General features: G+C 44.9%; 3 protein-coding genes across 15 annotated transcripts in view; 1 reads left to right on the forward strand and 2 right to left on the reverse strand.

The window, feature by feature from the left end:
• Nucleotides 1-6262, reverse strand: part of Mcm7 (minichromosome maintenance 7) — a 39748-nt gene extending 33486 nt beyond the window's left edge. The window contains exons 1-5 of the mRNA XM_077660030.1: nucleotides 6114-6262; nucleotides 5925-6004; nucleotides 5675-5839; nucleotides 5195-5319; nucleotides 2681-2861 (exon numbers count right to left, since the gene is read on the reverse strand). Of these exons, the coding sequence (XP_077516156.1) occupies nucleotides 2681-2861; nucleotides 5195-5319; nucleotides 5675-5839; nucleotides 5925-6004; nucleotides 6114-6144 (582 nt within the window). The 5' untranslated portion in view covers nucleotides 6145-6262. The remainder of the gene's footprint in view (nucleotides 1-2680; nucleotides 2862-5194; nucleotides 5320-5674; nucleotides 5840-5924; nucleotides 6005-6113) is intronic.
• A 136-nt stretch (nucleotides 6263-6398) lies between these two features.
• LOC144126104 (DCN1-like protein 1) lies at nucleotides 6399-12530 on the forward strand. The gene is made up of 7 exons (XM_077660033.1): nucleotides 6399-6538; nucleotides 6641-6854; nucleotides 7201-7369; nucleotides 7465-7595; nucleotides 10147-10229; nucleotides 11376-11472; nucleotides 11968-12530. The coding sequence occupies exons 1-7, from the start codon at nucleotides 6536-6538 to the stop codon at nucleotides 12054-12056; spliced, it is 786 nt and encodes a 261-aa protein (XP_077516159.1). The 5' UTR covers nucleotides 6399-6535; the 3' UTR covers nucleotides 12057-12530.
• A 3193-nt stretch (nucleotides 12531-15723) lies between these two features.
• Nucleotides 15724-17721, reverse strand: part of LOC144126106 (uncharacterized) — a 43307-nt gene continuing 41309 nt past the window's right edge. For all 13 annotated transcript variants that reach the window (XM_077660046.1, XM_077660042.1, XM_077660045.1 and 10 more), the window contains one exon: nucleotides 15724-17659. In XM_077660046.1, the coding sequence (XP_077516172.1) occupies nucleotides 16174-17659 (1486 nt within the window). In that variant the 3' untranslated portion in view covers nucleotides 15724-16173. The remainder of the gene's footprint in view (nucleotides 17660-17721) is intronic.

Raw genomic sequence — 17721 nt, forward strand, 5'->3', positions numbered from 1 at the left:
CAACTTGAAAATCAAAACCCAGATTCTGTGAGACAACATGGCACAATTCCTGCGAGTGTGGTATCAGGAGAGTTTAAACTCACATGCTCATACCAAATCTACTTCCACTGAGTGTTAAGGTTATTGGAGTAATTAGTATGCGGAGAAGGAACGTGCTGTTATTTTCTTGTGGGGGGGGGGAGGGGGGGGGGGGGGCTGATCACTCCCAGAACTAGCCATCATTATCAATCAAGAAAAATTGTAAATTGTGGGCTTTACCGCCCCGAAGTGACACATGGACGGCAACGACGACGTCCATAGTGAAAGGCTCCAGACAAATTTAGACTGCCTGGGCTTCTCTAACGTGCGCCGACAAGACACAGCACATGCACGTTTGGGCATTACGCCTGCATTAAAATGCGGCCGCTGCGGCTCGATAAACCATGAAAGTTTACCCGACTTTCCAAGCAATCTCCAATTACCCGTCTCACATCAGCTGTGGCTTGTCCACCTGAGCTTCTGCCACCCTCAACTATCCTTCCCACTCATACATCACCATCTGTTCTGCCCATTTCAGGTCCTCCCCAAAGTTTTTATTAATGCGTAAGCATTGTATGACTATGTTTGCGGCTTCGTGTCATCACGAGCTTGTCATCACGATGACGTTTGAATGAATTGAGTTATAAGAAAAAGAATGGTTGCATTAGCTAGAGCATCAAAAAAATCTTGCAGGGGATATCATGGGGTGCATGTGGGGTAATTAGTTAATTAATCAGAGCCAAAAATGTCCAAGACGTGGGCGGAGCCAGAGCAAAAGTGGCGCCAAATCTGAAAACACCAGAAGTGGGTGGAGCTAAAGCATGGCGCCAAATTTAAAAAAAACCGGAAGTGTGGACGGAACAAAGCATGAGTAAAGAGTAAGAGTAAAGAAGGGCAAAGAGGGGTGAGGAGGCATCAATGCTTACGCATCCCTCCAATGTGGGTGCATGATTTATTCTGCCGATTTCTTCCTTGCAGCCCGGAACTACTGTGACTGCTTGACTAGGTAAGCAAACTAACTAATTACTTCTATTAACTCACTTCTTACAGTTTTGTCCTATTTCTATATGGGGTCGCTGCTTTTGATGAGCCCTCTCCACTTCACCCTATCATTAATGCATTCCCTTTGAGCTTCTTCAAGCTTCATTTCACTATTAACTATTGTTTCTTTGCAATACTCTTAAACACTGCTTCAGTTCTCATCACATTCATTTTTAAGCACTTTGTCTATGCCTTTGCCTGTTTCAATGTTCAATCATTCATTGTAATCTACCACCTATATTACCAAGCAAGGCAATGTAATTACCAAATCACAGGTTGCCAAAGTATTGCCCCAATATCTTTTATACCTAATTCTTCCCAGTCCAATGTTCCGAATGCTTCTTACAGACATGCAGTGAGCATAAATGGAGAAATTGAGTCCTAAAACCCATAAGCCTGTCATCTTCTAACCGACTAAAACTAGCCTTGAGTTGTCGATAGAAACGAAACACAGTTCTAATCATTCCTACTATTTCTCCTTCCGAACATACAAAACTGCCTCTCACACACCCCAACCACTTAATGTAGAATTTTCAATTAACTTGCTAAAGAGAGTTTCTGGAAGTCAAATACTATAATCTCCTACAGATGAAAGACAAATAGAGTCAAACTGTATAAACCATGGCACTCAAACTTTTGCTTTATAATTCAAAATCTGTTCATTACTAAACAGAAGCTCCTTTATGCTATGTAAATCAAAATCACATTCGCCAGCTCCCAAGTTAAAAGAAAACTAAAAGCTAAGTTCAAAGACATAGTTAAGAAAACCAAAGGCAAAGCTCAGACTGGGCTACTGATGAAGTGCAAAAAAGTATTCTGTGATGTCTTTTTGTTTTGTTTTTTCCCCGTTAACATAACTATGCAAAGCTTTCACAGGAATGCTATGTAAAGATTCACTTCTGGCCCGGACATTGGTCTACGGTCGGCTAACATCCACAGTATTAGTTTACTGCAATTTCGGCTGTTTTCTGCACAGTTTGGTTTTGAGTATCGTGGCCTCATCTCGCAAACCATTACCTGTCACTGCGCCTCAGTGACGTCCGATTCTTATTATAATGTATGTCTCAAAATGAAAAATATATACAAAAATAGCATTCTCACTAAAACCGGAAGATATTGTGTACTGTAACCAAATACACTGTAGTCCTGTAGTGACTGCCTATTCCTCGTTGGCACACACATTCAACACCATATCACATGGTTGAAGCTAAGGTGAACATTCAATCTGAACATTCAATATATTACCCAAAATATTGCCAGTAAGCCACGCCTTTCTCAAGGACCACATGTTTCCATGTTGTCACAGGAAACAATTAGTGTACTTCCTTCTTGCAATACAAAATTCAGTGCTCCATTAGCAACACAAAGCCATCATTTCCAAGCAGAAACCTAATGGTTGTTATTTACAGCATGTGTCGCACCCCTGCCATTCCATTCTGACTAGGACCTTGGACACAGAGCTGCCTGCCTTCTTCGCTTTAGACAGCGCAAGCATACAAATAATGCATGTAAAGGCAGTGCAGACACTCATGCCTTAAAAGTGATCAATAAAAGCAAGACACACAGATACAAGAATAACACTATTTGTTAAAATCAAAGGAGCTTCGAATGTTGCGCTCACAGGTTGGTATGTCTCAGCGCCACACTGGTCACAGGTGTAGGTGGCGACGCACATGATTGGCTTCACTTCAGTACACCTGGTCACAATGCCTTTCACAGTGACCAGCTTCCCAATGCAGCTTGCCTTCACATCTCGCACAGACATAGGCTTAGTGGCCGATGGCATCTTGAAATACACCTCACTGCAGCACAGAAAAGTGCATGCAACACACGAAGCAGTTAGTACAGAAGTTGAGTGGCAAGCAATATTCTCGCCGGCTAAGCAGCTCATTAAAGCGATTTTATGAAACGAATCTGAACCAACAGGTAACTTAACAGTTTAACCTTTCCAGGATGTCAAACACGCAGATTTAGCAAAAAAAAAAAAGGAAATTTTTTTGAGAGAAGGATGTGAGAAAGCCATTAACCCATGGCAACGGAATCAATATCCCACTTAAAAGATGTGTAAAGACATTAAAGACACAAATTATATCAAAACCAGCCTCACCTCCATTATACTACTATGTACAGATTCGAAGAGCCCTTTGTCCGCAAGCAATAACTTACTTATTAGAACATGGGGACACATAGTATACTTCAGCTATTCGATCATTCCAGCGAGACGGCAATATGACATGGCGGACGAGGCAGTGATCGCGCTACTGCCATATGGTGCATATACAGAAACAAAGCGACCTTTTGATGTTGTGGTATCTGTCTTGTGCGATTTAGCGTCTAGATAAGCAGCAGTAAATGATTTTCAAGTTTTAACAACAGCGTACGCTTCAGTTTGGCTGCATTACAGGCTCAAAATAAACTATTGATATGAGCAAGAAATGGCTAACTCGCAAGCGCTGCAAGTATTCCGTCGACGCTGAAACGTGCACGAAACTCAGCAAAGTAAACTGCGACAAACACTTTGAACAGCAATTTTTCTGTGCTTTCACTTTCTTTTTCTTTTGGCACGTTTTTGTGCAGTAATTACCGTCCATCTGCAGGTAAGGGAGTCATTTTTTCTTGAGATTTTGTTGCTTTTGACACTTATCTGAAAGGGAAACTCTACAGTTCAGTTTTTAAGCTAGCATTTGAAGAAACTATACTTTAATCACCCAGATAGTCTGACACTATACTTTGTCCTATACATGCGAGGCCCTTAGCCGCATAAATATGGTAGGTGTACTTATTGCATGCTGATCTTATACAGACAGAATGTAAAAAAAAAAAGCAGTTGGTAACAGTGGCCATGATGCGCGGCGTCATGTACTATTCCACTCAAGAATTACAGCAGTAAACAAAACCAGCTTTTTAATGCTTGGATTATCAAACAAGCCAGAAACATCAAGCTCCTTGAGCCTACAATTTCGTCTCGTGATTAGCTGCGTGTTTAGATGAAAAGAAAAGCTTTACCAACGGTCTACATTTTCTCACGGAGGATGTGGGCGGAGCTTCACTGCAGATTCAGTTGTATCCGACTCTATATAGTTTATCTACAGCGTACTTTGGTCACATATGCGGAAATAGAAGAGGCCATGTATATTATTGCTTGAAGCGGCAGCCAGAGGGTCACTGGAGCTTAATAATAGTCACAATTAGAGCTCAAAACGTTTTTTTCGACTAGTGGCGGAAAAGCGCTGCGATCGAGTGAGCAGACAATATTTGATAAGAAATGTTTGCATTTATTCAGTCTTTGCACATTATGTCCGAGAAACGAAGATGAAATTGCCATTTTCTTGCCATTCATATCATCATTTGGCAATCAAGCTGTGGCAAGACCTGAATGAACTTAAGCTTGATGAAAAATATTTGTTTGCTACAAACGTCCACCTCAAAATATAACCAATATACTTCACATCAACTCAGTTTTTAAGCACTGCACTGCATTTCATGTAGCCGCAATACGCATACGACAGCCATATAGACAAAACTCCGAACTGGAAAGCATTTACGATGCGCTGTCGTGGCGTCAACAAAGTACGTCGCTGAGGGACACGAAGGAACTGAAGCGCCTTTGCAACCTGCCGAATGCACTTAATCTCTGCGTTCTGCACTCTTTACATGTTGGCATCAACAACATGTTTGCTTCTTCGAATGTTCGCACATTGCAGAATAGCAGAATACTTTCATATTTGACATGTATCTTCGCGTTCCAAAGCACTGTGATCGCACGCGCCGCGCGGAGCAATCACCGGCTCGCAGCTTCTGGAAGAGGCCGCGTGGTGCTGCCACCGTCACTGGAATGATCGAATCCAAGAACATGCAACTTTTTTCACAGGCACACCTTCACAAACATACATGACATCACATCTGCAAAGTGAAAGCATGGAGAACCATGGCATTCAGTAGCAATAATACGGCTTCTCTTTGTCGTGATCTGTTACGACACCAACAAAGTAAACATTTCAATTATCATATTTTTGAACTCAAGACAACATGCGATTCTAACTATGCAGCAAGCATCTCATGCTGCTACAGAACGCTTACAAGTAGCCTAAGAAGCCATGCAACTCCATTATGGAAGAGCAGTTTCATCACTTACTATCGCCTCATCAGCTCCGGGGGGTACTTGTTGCGTGGGTCTCTCACATCCCCTGGTTGGTGGTTCCTGCTCTCCATGAGCATGCGGTGTTCTATGTAGACATCTAGGGCATCTTTTGCCACAATCTGCCACCAATTATAATAAAGACAAGTTTGAAATAAAATGTCAACTGACATGAATGTAGTCGTTTGTTAGCCTCAAACTTTGGTATAAGAGCAGCACTTCCATTCTCCAACAGGATTTTTGAATTCATCCACTCAACTGAAACAAGAACTCGCGACTATTGAGCATTTTGCAGAAAGCGCCCATTATTTTGCAAGACTACAAGAACTAACTTTATGTAGACTTACTGAGGCAGCAGGACATCTCGCATGCTTTACAGTCAATACTAACATCCACGAACGAGAAAACGTTAAATCCCTGTGCATATCAGTAAATATACCGGTGAAGCGGTTGTCATAAGCACTACGCGCTTCGCACCTCTTTATGTTTGTAGTCCGGAAGCATTTCATACACGACATCGGCGAACAGGTTGCAGTACCGACGAGCGTTCTGCATAATCGCCTCTGCCAGGCCGGTGTCGTAGTCTTCAACATCGTCCAAGTCGATGGTGAGGGCAACCTGCTCCCGATGCGCCAAGTTGACCTGCGAGCAGCAGGTGTTGCTCACCACGCGGCATCAAAAAAAGAGATGGCGCATTTCTCAAGAGAAAACAATATCCTGGACTTACCAACTGCTTTGAGTAAACAAATTCTTTCTTTCCTCGGTCACTGGTAGCGTAGAAGTCGGTGACGAAGGACTTTATCTTTTCTGCAAAGTCGTTACACCATTGTTAAAGGTCTGCAGTGCAGCGACCACAGACGTGAGATTTTTTAAACCGAAAAAATACAACAAGAAAATCCGAAAACGTTCGGTTTACCTTTATCGGCGACATAATCTTTTCCAGACATTTTCTTCGAACTAGGAAACACCCTGAACCCAATAAAAATCGCGGCTTCTCAGGGGCCACAAGTTTCCCAGCAACGCAGCAAGGCGCCGTTAAGAAAAGGCGGGAAAAGACAGTCACGTGATTTGTATTCCCGCATCTGCCCGCGTGACGTTTAGCGCCTCCTTGCCTCTTCCGGAAGATAGAGAGAAAGAGTAAATTATGTTTTTTTCAGCCCCACTCAATTCCTACATTTAAAGGACCGTAAGTCCTTGCAGTGGAGCATAACAATTCTGAAGGCAGCAGGTGAGCAATAACTTCACGTTAAAGCTCTCGGCTCGGGCACCAAGCTATCAGCTGGGCCGAAGCTGCCTGGCGCATGCGCACTGCAGGTAGCGGAGTCTGAATGGCCGAAAATGGTAGGAAAGCTAATAGTTTTTTCTTTTTTCATGAGTTTAGCTGGCAGTACCTGAAAAGTCAAATAATGTCGCGTTACTCGTCAATGCTCTTGTTCTTTGCAGCATAAATTGAAATCATCTCAAAGGGAGAAAGTTAAACAGTTCATCGCCTTCACACAGACCGGGGAGAAGACGGCCATCTACTGCCTAACACAGCACGATTGGAAACTCGATGTGGCGTCGGATAATTTTTTTCAAAATCCAGACATGTACTACAGGGAGCCCAAGGGATCAGTCGACAGGAAAAAGCTTGAGCATTTGTTCAACAAGTACAAAGGTAATGACAGATGTCCTCAAATGTGATGGTATAACGAGAAAATTGCTTGTTTGTGCAATTGGTCACGATCAGCCGGTTAGGCTTAACACTTCGGTGTCTGCTGCTACAAATCCCAAATTTTGGGGCAGAGTCTGGAAAACATCATGTTTTGATTTGTTGCCGTACAGCTGCTAATTGCTCCTCCCGTTTGGACGTGGCTTGACCCCCATCAGTTGTGCTGACGCGTCGTGCATTTGCAGTCCTTCCGTAATGTCCCTGGCGCAGTCTAAAACGCAGTTTCACGTTGTGTGTACTACTGAACGCTTTGGTCACAAGAAGCATTACCACTTGCCCCTGTTGTCCGCAGATCCTCACGAGCCAGACAAGATGACGGTGGATGGGATTGTTCGTTTTCTTGACGATCTCGGTTTGAGTCCGGAGAGTAAACTGGTGCTGATAATCGCGTGGAAATTCAAAGCCGTCGCCCAGTGCGAATTCACGAAAGACGAATTCACGAACGGCATGGCCGAGTTGGGGTAAGGAGTGGTTATCACTGCTTGTATACGCCTGCTGATTAGCGCTTTGCTTGTCGTTCCGCGATTTCGTTAACATAGCTTCCTACTCCTTGCAGATGTGACAGCGTAGAGAAGTTAAAAGCAAAGCTGTCAACGCTCGAGCCTGAGCTTAAGGAGCCGCTCAAGTTCAAGGATTTCTACAATTTCACTTTCAATTACGCGAAGAACCCGGGACAAAAGGGCCTTGGTATGTGCTTTGTGGTCAATTCATTTTCCTTGGCCTTACTCTTGTTTAGGCTGCTTCTTTTGTGTCTTCATAACGTTGTCATTGTTATATTGTGGCCACTTCATATTGAAATGGCTGTGTTGTGAGTTGGAACACAATAGTGATGAATACACTCAGATGAGGGGTGATTCAAGGTGGCCGGTTTTTCTGGGCTCTAATGTCATTTCACTTCGCTGTATACAGTTTATCCCAAATATCTCACAGTAATACTAGATGTTAAAGGGTCGAGGTGCCCATGTTATAACCAATTAAAGATTGTAAATGTACCATGTTCTTCAACAGCAGTTGCACAGGGGGTGTGGAATTTCAAATGTGTGGAAAAGGCAACATTATGTCCTGCTATTCCATGCCTGGTCATTTTGAAACAGTGAAAATACCTGCTGTGGTAGCTCAGTGTTAGGGCGCTCTGCTACTGAGGCAGAGGTCCCAGGTTCAATTCTGGCCGCGGCGGTCACATTTGCATGAAGGTGAAACGCAATAGCCGCCCATATGCTGTGCGATGGTGGTGCATGTTAAAGATCCCCAGGTGGTCAAAATTAATCCAGAGCTCTCCACCACGCTGCCCTTATAGCCAGAGTTGCTTCAGGATGTTAAATACCACATACCATACGAAAGGGTGAGATTTGGTTTAATATAGTTTATAGGGGTTTAACATCCCAAAACGACTAAGGCTGTGAAGGACGTCATAGTGAAGGGCTCCGGAAATTTCGACCACCTGGGGTTTTTTAAAGTGCACTGAAATCACACAGTACTTGTGCTGTGGCTGGGATCAAACCCGCGCCTGCCGGGTCAGCAGCCGAGCGCCATAACCACTGAGCCACCGTGAAGTGTAGCCCTAATCGGTTGTGAGCAGCAATTTTTAAAAAATATTTTTAAGTTGTAAGGTCCATGCCGAGCTTTTGTATTTCATTCATATATTCAAAAAGATCACTTCTGTAGGTTTGTTGCATTATAATATGACTATGAAAATCATTTCACGGTTCCTTTAAGTGCAGTAGGTGAGAAAGCTATAGACTCTACTGTTCCCTTCGAGAGGCCCTTTATAGGCAGGATTTTTGTTGCGTTTGTGAAGCTTGCTGCTTAAAAGATCTTTACTGCATACAAGGAACATACAACAAGAAGTAACATAAACTAGAAAAAAACTTGCAAATTATTAGAGCATACTGTGCTTAATGTATGTACTATCATGTTCAATATGAGCTGCAAAACACGAGCTGCGGCAGGGTGTCAGTTTTTGATGCAGCATAGAGCCCAGCGCTGCTGGAAATGTGTGCACACAGTGGTCGATGCAGAGAACAATGTGCAGTGAATGTTGTGTAGTTCAGGTGCTCTTTGTTAAGGTGCATTATTAATTCAGGAATGCATTTAATGGAATTTTCACTTCCCTTTTGCAAAATTTGTCTATCTGTTTTCTGTCCACCCACCCATCTAGACCCGCCCCCTAGGACCATTCAAGTGCACAAGGTGCTGCTTGAGTGAGGTTCAAAAATTCCTGTTTCTTGTTAGTTAAAAGTAGCGTCAATTTAAGCTGTTCAAACTATGCTGGGGTTTTAAATTATCACCTACAATAACGGTGTTGTGAAGGCAGATATAGCTTTAAAGTGTGCCACGTTAAGACCAGTTTGAATCGCCGTGAGGGTGCCATGTGGTGCCAAATGCCGCCGAGCTGGGTGCAGTACGCCAGATGCATCTTGACCAACCAGCGCTTGAGCACTGGCAGTGCGTGATACGGTATCGGTGGTGGTAAGCGCTTTGCTAAAAGTCTGTTTGTTATGCTTGTACCGAAGCCAGCATCCATGTTTTTTTTGCTGCCTACTTCGTCCCTTCCTTCATGGCACTGTTTCTGTTTTCTGATAGAGGTGAAAGCTGTAAAGTTCTTTTTTTTTTAATGTTAAGTAATAATTTGTTGTTTCTATCACAGTGTGAACAGGGGAGGGGAAAGCCTTAGAGTGCTTGCCAACTTTGGGCCCACACGAAGACAAGTCTTATTGTCGAAGCGTTGGCAAGCGCCTGCCTTGTTCACTTTGTGATATCAAGTACTATGTGCCCACCCTCTCTCTACCATTGTTGCTTCTAAGTCATTTCATTGTGCTCTTAAGTTTGTTACTTGCAAGTACCTTGGCTTCTTTTACTGACCTGTGTGTTATAATAATTACTGTGTGATCGACATGTAAAACTTGTGCGCTCAGAAGGGAACTAGAATAGGCAGTCAACCAAACCTTATATCACTGCAATTTTAACTTTTTTTTAGTGCAGACTGACAGCCAGTGATCTTTACTTCAGCTATGGTTGCGCATTCTATGCAGTACGATATAGTGCACTTAGATAGGCATTCATTTTCATATGCTCGGGGTGGAAGGAATAATGTGCTGCGAAGTGAAAGCCTACTTTGTGAAGCAGCTGCCAACACCTGTATCTTACAAATACTACCATGCAAACGGCAGTTGCATTTGGCATAGCAGACTGTTGTGGTGCTATTTGACTAGGTGTAAAGAAAAACTAAATCTTTCAGATCTGGACATGGCAATAACCTACTGGAACATCGTGTTTCCTGGGAGGTTCAAGTTTTTAAATCTTTGGTGCCAGTTCTTGCAGGTAAGAATATGTGCTTCTCTCTCTTTCTGTAACGTTCTTCAAAGCAGCTGTAATAAATAGTGGCAGAAAATATCTTTGCTATGTGTGTCATTTGATGAGCATGCCTATAATTATAACTGGAAGGCACTCAGTGAAACAGATATACACACCAGGCAGACAATAGGAATCACTTGAAGCTAGAAAGAACAATTCATCAAGAGAGACTGGAAGCTTGCCATTTGCTTTTTATGGAGTAACGAGTTGTCATCAAATGCAGGAGTTCTCAAACTGAATGCTGTGGAACCCTTGGAGCGCTTTCTAGGCTCCCCGAGCACCTATATCCTTGCATGCCTCAACCTCGACCTTTCTTTTGGGGCAAATTGTACTGTTATTGCTCATAGCAAACGCTGTAGCTATACAGCCAGTCATTGTTAATTGAGTTTGGGGGTTTTTATTGAATTCAGGCATTTTTTGAGAGGCTGTGCACCTGCATGCCCTTTTTTGCTTACATGTCAGACAGGAAGGGTTGGAAACGACACCACTCAGTTTCAGTGTTGCTCAGCACTTTTTTGAAAGCCTTTGGGATTCCCCAAAGCCAAAAGATTGTGAACCTCTGTTCTGATGAGTGCTCAGAACACTTCCTTTGTTATTTTAGCACTCGCAGCATTTTTGGTGTGGACAATTGGAGCATGTGGCTTTGACCTCCTTTGTGTGTCTGATGAGTGCCCAGAGCGTTTCCTTTGTTATTTTAGCATTTGTAGCTTTCCAGTTTGGTATGGACAATTAGAGCATGTGGCTTTGACCTCCTTTGGGCCTCGTATTTTTGGCAGTCCATGACAGAAGACTTCTGCATTTTAAATTCCCATACTTGTACAGGATGTCATTTGGGCAAAATAAATATTGTATTTGTATCCAAATATTTTGTGGTGCAGTTGTGTACCGTGCTGTGGCTTGTAATATTGCCGTTCTATTGTTTAGCATTTGAAATCGGAGCCTTTTTAACCACTACTGTGTGGTTTGCGAGATTGAAGTGGTTTAGCAAGCTAGAAATGTTTAGTTTTTGTCGCCATGTAAATGCGTATGCCTACTTTTAATTTGAATATTGTAGCATTGTCACTTTGAATCGTTTGTATGTGTACCTGAAAAACACCATATGCTTTTGTTTAGGAGCACCACAAGAGGTCTATACCTAGGGACACTTGGAATCTGTTGCTGGATTTCAGTGGCATGATTGCAGACGACATGAGCAACTATGATGAGGAAGGCAAGTTGATACTGTGTATTATATTGTTAATTTGTTATAGGATTTTATAATGAAAAGGAATAATGTGGGCTTTGGGACGCACTACAGCTTTAATTTTGGCCACCTGGGGAACACACACCCAAATCTTAGTGAATGGGCACCTTTGCAATTTGCCTCGGCTGAATTACAGCCGCCACAGTCAGGGTTTTTAAACTTGTGCTCAGCAGCTGAGCAACTTGGCTGCTGGCTGGTTCTAGGATTGTTTTGCTTAAAATGCCATGCACCGACTGTTCAACTCTTGCCGAGGTTCATGGGCAGATTCATTTTATGCTGCCTCTGTTCAACCAGTGGTGGTTAGCTTTTGCAAGCTGTTGCTCCAGGAGTAGGGCTGTGCCCATTTTGAATTAAGTATAGTGGTGACAGTGCTGAAAATGACGGTGAAGCATGTTCATTGCACCTTGGAGCATTGAACTGTGCATGCAGCAGAATTCCTAGTGACACTTTGTTTTTGTGCAGGCGCCTGGCCAGTGCTGATTGATGATTTCGTCGAGTGGGCAAGGCCAATCATCCAGGGCTCAAACAACAACAGCAAGATGCTGCAGTGAAAGTGTTCCACCTGTTTCGTTCAATCGTGTACACGCTTGTAAATAGACCATTGAACATCTGTCAGGTGGCCGCATCTTTGACTTTGGCAGGCAAGGAATGCTGGCAACACCCTGATAACTCCAGGTTGTACAAAGACTAATTTAATGGAGTGTGCATGAGATGCCCTTGCTAGGTGATCGCTATTTGAATTTTTCAGCTTCCGCGCACTTCTCACCTTTGCGCGGGGTTGCAGATTGCAGCGTCACAGGTGGAACAACCTTTCTCTCCTCAACAAGCGAGACATGCAACTAGGTTTTGTTCTAAATGGTCATGCAAACACACACACAAACACTGACAGTGTTCTACTACACCGGTTATTTTTCTTTTAAGACAGTCCAAAGTTATAGGAATTGTTGCAGTTTTGTTTTTTTTTCTTTACCTAGGATCCCAATTTTACAAATGGTTTTAATGAAAATAAATCATTCAAACACTGATATGATGCTTGTGTTTGCAAATTTGTGCCACGGCTGTGGGAGTTGGCCTACACTTTTAAGGTGCAAATCTCTGAAGGTAATTAATGAGGAGGATGGAGGTTTTAAGGACCGCATCTATGTGGATGTTAACTGCTGCAATGTAGCTGCTTCTTTGTGCTACTGAAGTATGTGCTGGTTGAGTATTCTACTTGCAGCCCTGTTCACAGCACCTTTATGCCACAGGTTTATGATAACTTCTGTATGCAGAACGGGGCTCAACTAGGATAAGGGACAACGTGGGTTTTGTTATATGTGCAGAAAATTGTTATCCAATATATATTTTCCCTCTGAATTTTGTAAAAGGCTGCAGAGTAAGAAAATGTTGCAGAAGTCTGGTCCAGCATTCACTGCATTTCTACTGGCACGGTACAGGCAAACATACCTATTTAGTTTTTTTTTCACTAGCATTAATTTTGATTTTAAATTTTTACGATGCAGTGGCTATTGACATATGTCAGTGATGATCATGCAAGTTCACAAATTTGAAAAACAAAATGTCTTGATCTGCACTGAGGTCCAGCAGTGAAACAAAACAAATGGGGTCAAAATAGATCAAAAGAGTCGTGAAGAAATCTGCTCTGCAGGTTGAATATTTAGACAGAAAACCGTGACGGAGAAAAACTGCCATTGTTCGAGCATTTCCCCGCAATGCATAGCCGCTGCGGTTCATGAAACAAATTTTTTAGAGTAATTCCCCTTCGATTTCACCAATTAAACTTTGGAACAGCATACAAGCAGACACAATTTATCAATTTTTGACAGTTTTTGGCGATTTCAAAGCCCACACCACCCCTAACCAAATGTTGCGCTGCTCTGGTAAGAACTGCAAACCGAAGGAGTTGGTTTGGTGTAATATCATTTTCACGACGTACATTTCGGCTACAGGAGTGCCTCAACAGCAGGACCTCTGTGGACACGCACCTTTATTTCTAGTTGGTACATTAAGGTTATTCGGCATATGCAGTTCAGGTCAGGTGTGCACTTTCTTCACTTTAATGCATTCAATGTGGTAGCAGGTAATGTTTCATTACGTGCAATTTTGTGCAACTACTTCATTGTCAAGCAGTCGCCTATATGTGTACCAACATAGCATAGCACTTAAGCACTTTAAGCCAAGTAGAGCTTTTGAGTTTTGGACACGATTTTAGGGGTCACTGCTGGGCAACATAGTGAGGTCAAGCATTGATTCCTATAGTGATGCAGTTTTTCAAAGTATGGGCACGGCTGCAAGCTGTGTCCTGTACCGGACAGCGTTGATTAATACATAGTGCTCCTGTGCCAATCGTAGCATCTGATATCCCAGCAGTATCTGGAAGCTGATGCAGTTTCAGCTGAACCTTCAAGCAAGATGTGCATTTTCAGGCGTACAGAGTACAGCTGCCTGGTTGATGGTGTGCAGCCACAAGCACCTGCTAAGCCCAAACGGATCCTTAGGCAGTCTCTATCACCGAGGGAACTTTCAACCAATTCCATTTGCTGCTGAAACTGTACTGAAAGTATTTAATCGTACTGTCAACCCTCACTTGAGGGTCATGACAGGAAAGGAATTATGTACAGCTGTTTTGGCAAGCAGGTGGTAGCATGCTGCTTTGTCTACTCGTTGACACACTCAGATTTTTTTTTTGTACTGGGTAAAAAGCGGGGACAGATTTATGAAGGGCCCCCCACCTCCCTGCACCTCATCTGCCCCAAGCGAGAAATTGTATATGAAAAACATGCCAAACCTCATTGCGGATAAACTCAAAGAAATAAATTATGAGATCACTGCGGCAGCTGCATTGGAGGAATGTAAGCATCGATGCCTCCTGCCCCTCTTTACTCGCACTTCACTCCGTCCACACTTCCAGGTTCTCAAATTTGGCGCCACTTTGCTCCGGCCCCGCCCACGTTTTGGCATTTTTGACTCTAATTACCCCACATGCACCTCATGATTTTCCCAGAGATTTTTTTGATCTAATGCAACCATTCTTTTTATAACTCAATTCATTTGAACGTTATCGTGATGATAGAAAACCACAAACACGGCCATACAATGCTTACACAGTAATAATGGTTCAAATGGGACCATCCCCTCCAAATGTGACCCATAAATCCAGTCTACAAGTGTGCTGTGTGAAGTCTCAAGCCAGCGGTATTGATTCGAACGCAGTGGTTTCCATTTGACAAGAGTTAACGGAGCATGCACAGGTTCGTTCACCCTTTAGAGTGAACCGGCTGTGCTCTTGAGTGTGCCAGTGCGTCCGTTGCAGCTGCACTTTAAAGCCAAATTTTGGATGACACAAAGCACCACCTCTAGGACCCTCTGCTCCTGCGCCACTTTGCTTCAACGCACGGCTGCAAGAGACACTGGCACTATGAAGAGCACAGGCAAACGCTCACACGCTCTGCCCAATTGTGGACCAACCTGTACCACTGCTGCAAGCCACATTCAGCTGATTTTTGCATCCTGCATGATTAATGTGCCAAAAGATTTTTCACACCTCTCGAGACGTCTTGCTACTGTGAAGTGCAGTAGGTTCCACAAATCTCTCAAAAAAAAAAAAAAACCATCAGTCTTCCATGCTGGTGAAATGTATCCTGTCCTGCATGCAGGGCATTTTATATAAATAACCACAAACGGAACTTTCCAGACCACTTTGCTCTCAACCTCCTTTTTGAATGCTTGTCACTGGGAAGTTTAGTTTCGAAAAACTGCTTCCACCCCCTTTATGCATGACATCAAAATCCACTAAGCAAATAGGACAGTGCCCCTCACAGCCACCTCCAGATGTCCTTAAATCCACCTTCAAATTAGTGAAAAATCTTTAGCTTGTAGTGCAGCTAGATGCATGCGCCAGTAAACACTGGAACTTTCAGAACCAACTGAGGTCTTACTGGTCCCAGCCGATCCCAAATGTTTTCTGGAAGTCCCAAGAAACATTCTGGATAAACACGGGCTTGCCACGGGTACTCAACAGTGACATTATGCTCTAGGCTGTATAGATGTGCCTGGATATATTAAATGTGGCACAATTGGGTAAAACAGTAAAGCAACCACTTAAGCTCAGCTCTGTAAGGTGGCCAGAAATGTTGGGTTATTTCATTGACCAACAAATACGTCAATGGTAGACGTATATGCTACCTCCCGAATCTCCCCACACAAAACACATTCATCTGCACATAGACATTTTTTATTGTTCTATATACAATGACAAAATGTCTTGGAATATAGACAAGATTTGGTTGCAGGAAGCAGAGAACATGTTCTTGCTGACACAGGTCTAGGGAGAGGACAATGATGGCTCCAGTTGTAGCGAACTAAAACTAAAAAACGCACCACATAACATCGATCGCTCTTCCCTCGTTGCCCTTTCGCTTAAAAACAATGTCCACAATTTCTGCATGCAGCACAAGTTCAACATATTTAGGATTTTAACGGGTCATTGGTGTGCTAACAGCCAAGGGAAGATGGTGCAATGAAGAATATTCAGGATACTGACTGAGAAAAACGAAATGAGCCAAGGTCACCCGAGCCTTGCATGAGAGGGCCCTCGTGGATTTCACTCCTAGGGACAGACTGTACATGACTGAAGTGAACAAAGCTCGACAATGGAAAGGACAGCTTTCAGTCGCCTTCAGGGAGCGGCGGGGCATCGGTCGGCAGAGGGGGAGGCAGTGGTGGTGCATCCTCTTTCTTCTCCCTGCGCGAAGGGGGTGGACTGCTGCCCCGCGGCGGAGACCTCGAATCGCCGTCGTCCAGCCAGTTACGGATGATGGTGGCCTTGTTGATGCGCTGCTGCGACCCACTGCCACTAGCACCGCCCTCTGCTGCTGCCAACTCCTGCTTCTCTTGGGCCCGCTGGGCAGCCGCCTCGCGCAGCTTCTTCAGCTCCTCGGCGTCGGGCGCACGGCTCACAATAGGGTTGCGTCTCTTCCACGGCGGGCAGAACGAGCGGTCTTGCGGGGTCTCAGAGTCCGAGCGGCGGTCTCGGCTGTAGCTGCTGCGCTGGTAGCCACTCCCGCTGTTGTAGTACGAGCGTGGAGAGGTGCGGTTGTTGTAGTATGGGCGGAACGGGCGGCGTCCTCCGCGGCCACCTCTGAAGTATCTGTTGTTCTGGTAGCCACCACGGTAGTTGTTGTAGCGCCGGTTGTTGAAGTTGCCCTTGTAGTAGCCGCCGCGGTTGTTGTAGTAGTAGGGCCGGTATCCCCCTCGCCGCATGGGCGAATGGCGCCGGTGCGAGCCATCAGAGTCCGAGCTGTAGCTGCGGCTCCGCCTGCGGCCGTCACGAGAGTCCTCAGACGAATATCGGCGGCGGCGCGAGTCGTCGCGTGAGCTGTCCGAGCTTCTCCCGCCACGGCTGCTGCGGCGGCGCCGGCCCCGTGACGCCACGCTCGACCGATCAGAGGAGTAGTCATCTGAGCGGTCTGCACTCCGCCGGCGGCGCCGGCGTACAGGTGACTTGGAGCGGCCTGAGGACGAGTAGCTCTCGGAGTCAGCACGCGACCGGCGCCGCAGCTTGCGCTTACCCTTTCCGTGGTCTTCGTCGTCGTCCTTGGGGCTGCTCTCACGGCTACTGGAGCGGTCCTTCTTGCGTTTGGCCGGCTCTGAGTCAGAGTGGATGGAGCCTTCCTCGTGACTGGATGCCGCCTTCTCGTCGGCCCGCGACGGCTGCGAAGGCGCTTCGTCGCGGTGGTCGATCGAACTAACTGAGCCTTCTTCGTGACTGTCGCCACCACTCGCCTGCTGCAGCGGCTTCTTCACTGCCTTCCACTTGAATTCGATGCCTTTGCGCTCGGCCGGCACCGGCTCTGTGCGCTTCACCACCGACTCTATGCGCGGTGCCGACGGCGGTGACTCTGTTGACGGGGCCCGCGCAGACTCCGATGAGCGGTCCTTGCGCTCATAGTAGGACGCGCTAGCTGCCGCAGATTTGGTGTCCACATTGAAGAGGCGTGGCGCCTGTATCTCCTGGCTGGATTTCATCAGGAAGGTCACCTTGGGTGAGGTCTGGTCATCTTCTGCACGGCTGGCCTTCAGCAACTCGGCCTCGTCTTCATCCTCGTAAAGATGCGCCAGTTTCTTTGATAACGGTGAGAGAGAGCTGCGTTGCCTGCAAAAATGCAATTAACATATAACATCCAAGCCCACTCCGACTGCTGCAAAATACAAATT

This window comes from Amblyomma americanum, chromosome 3, assembly GCF_052857255.1.
Source record: "Amblyomma americanum isolate KBUSLIRL-KWMA chromosome 3, ASM5285725v1, whole genome shotgun sequence".
Lineage (NCBI taxonomy): Eukaryota > Metazoa > Arthropoda > Arachnida > Ixodida > Ixodidae > Amblyomma > Amblyomma americanum.

What these genes read in the sequence shown, in the direction of transcription:
- LOC144126104 (XM_077660033.1), top strand. An exon ending in TTTGTTCAACAAGTACAAAG is followed by an intron (nt 6,855 to 7,200) that starts GTAATGACAGAT and finishes TGTTGTCCGCAG; the next exon opens with ATCCTCACGAGCCAGACAAG. An exon ending in TTTGGTGCCAGTTCTTGCAG is followed by an intron (nt 10,230 to 11,375) that starts GTAAGAATATGT and finishes GCTTTTGTTTAG; the next exon opens with GAGCACCACAAGAGGTCTAT.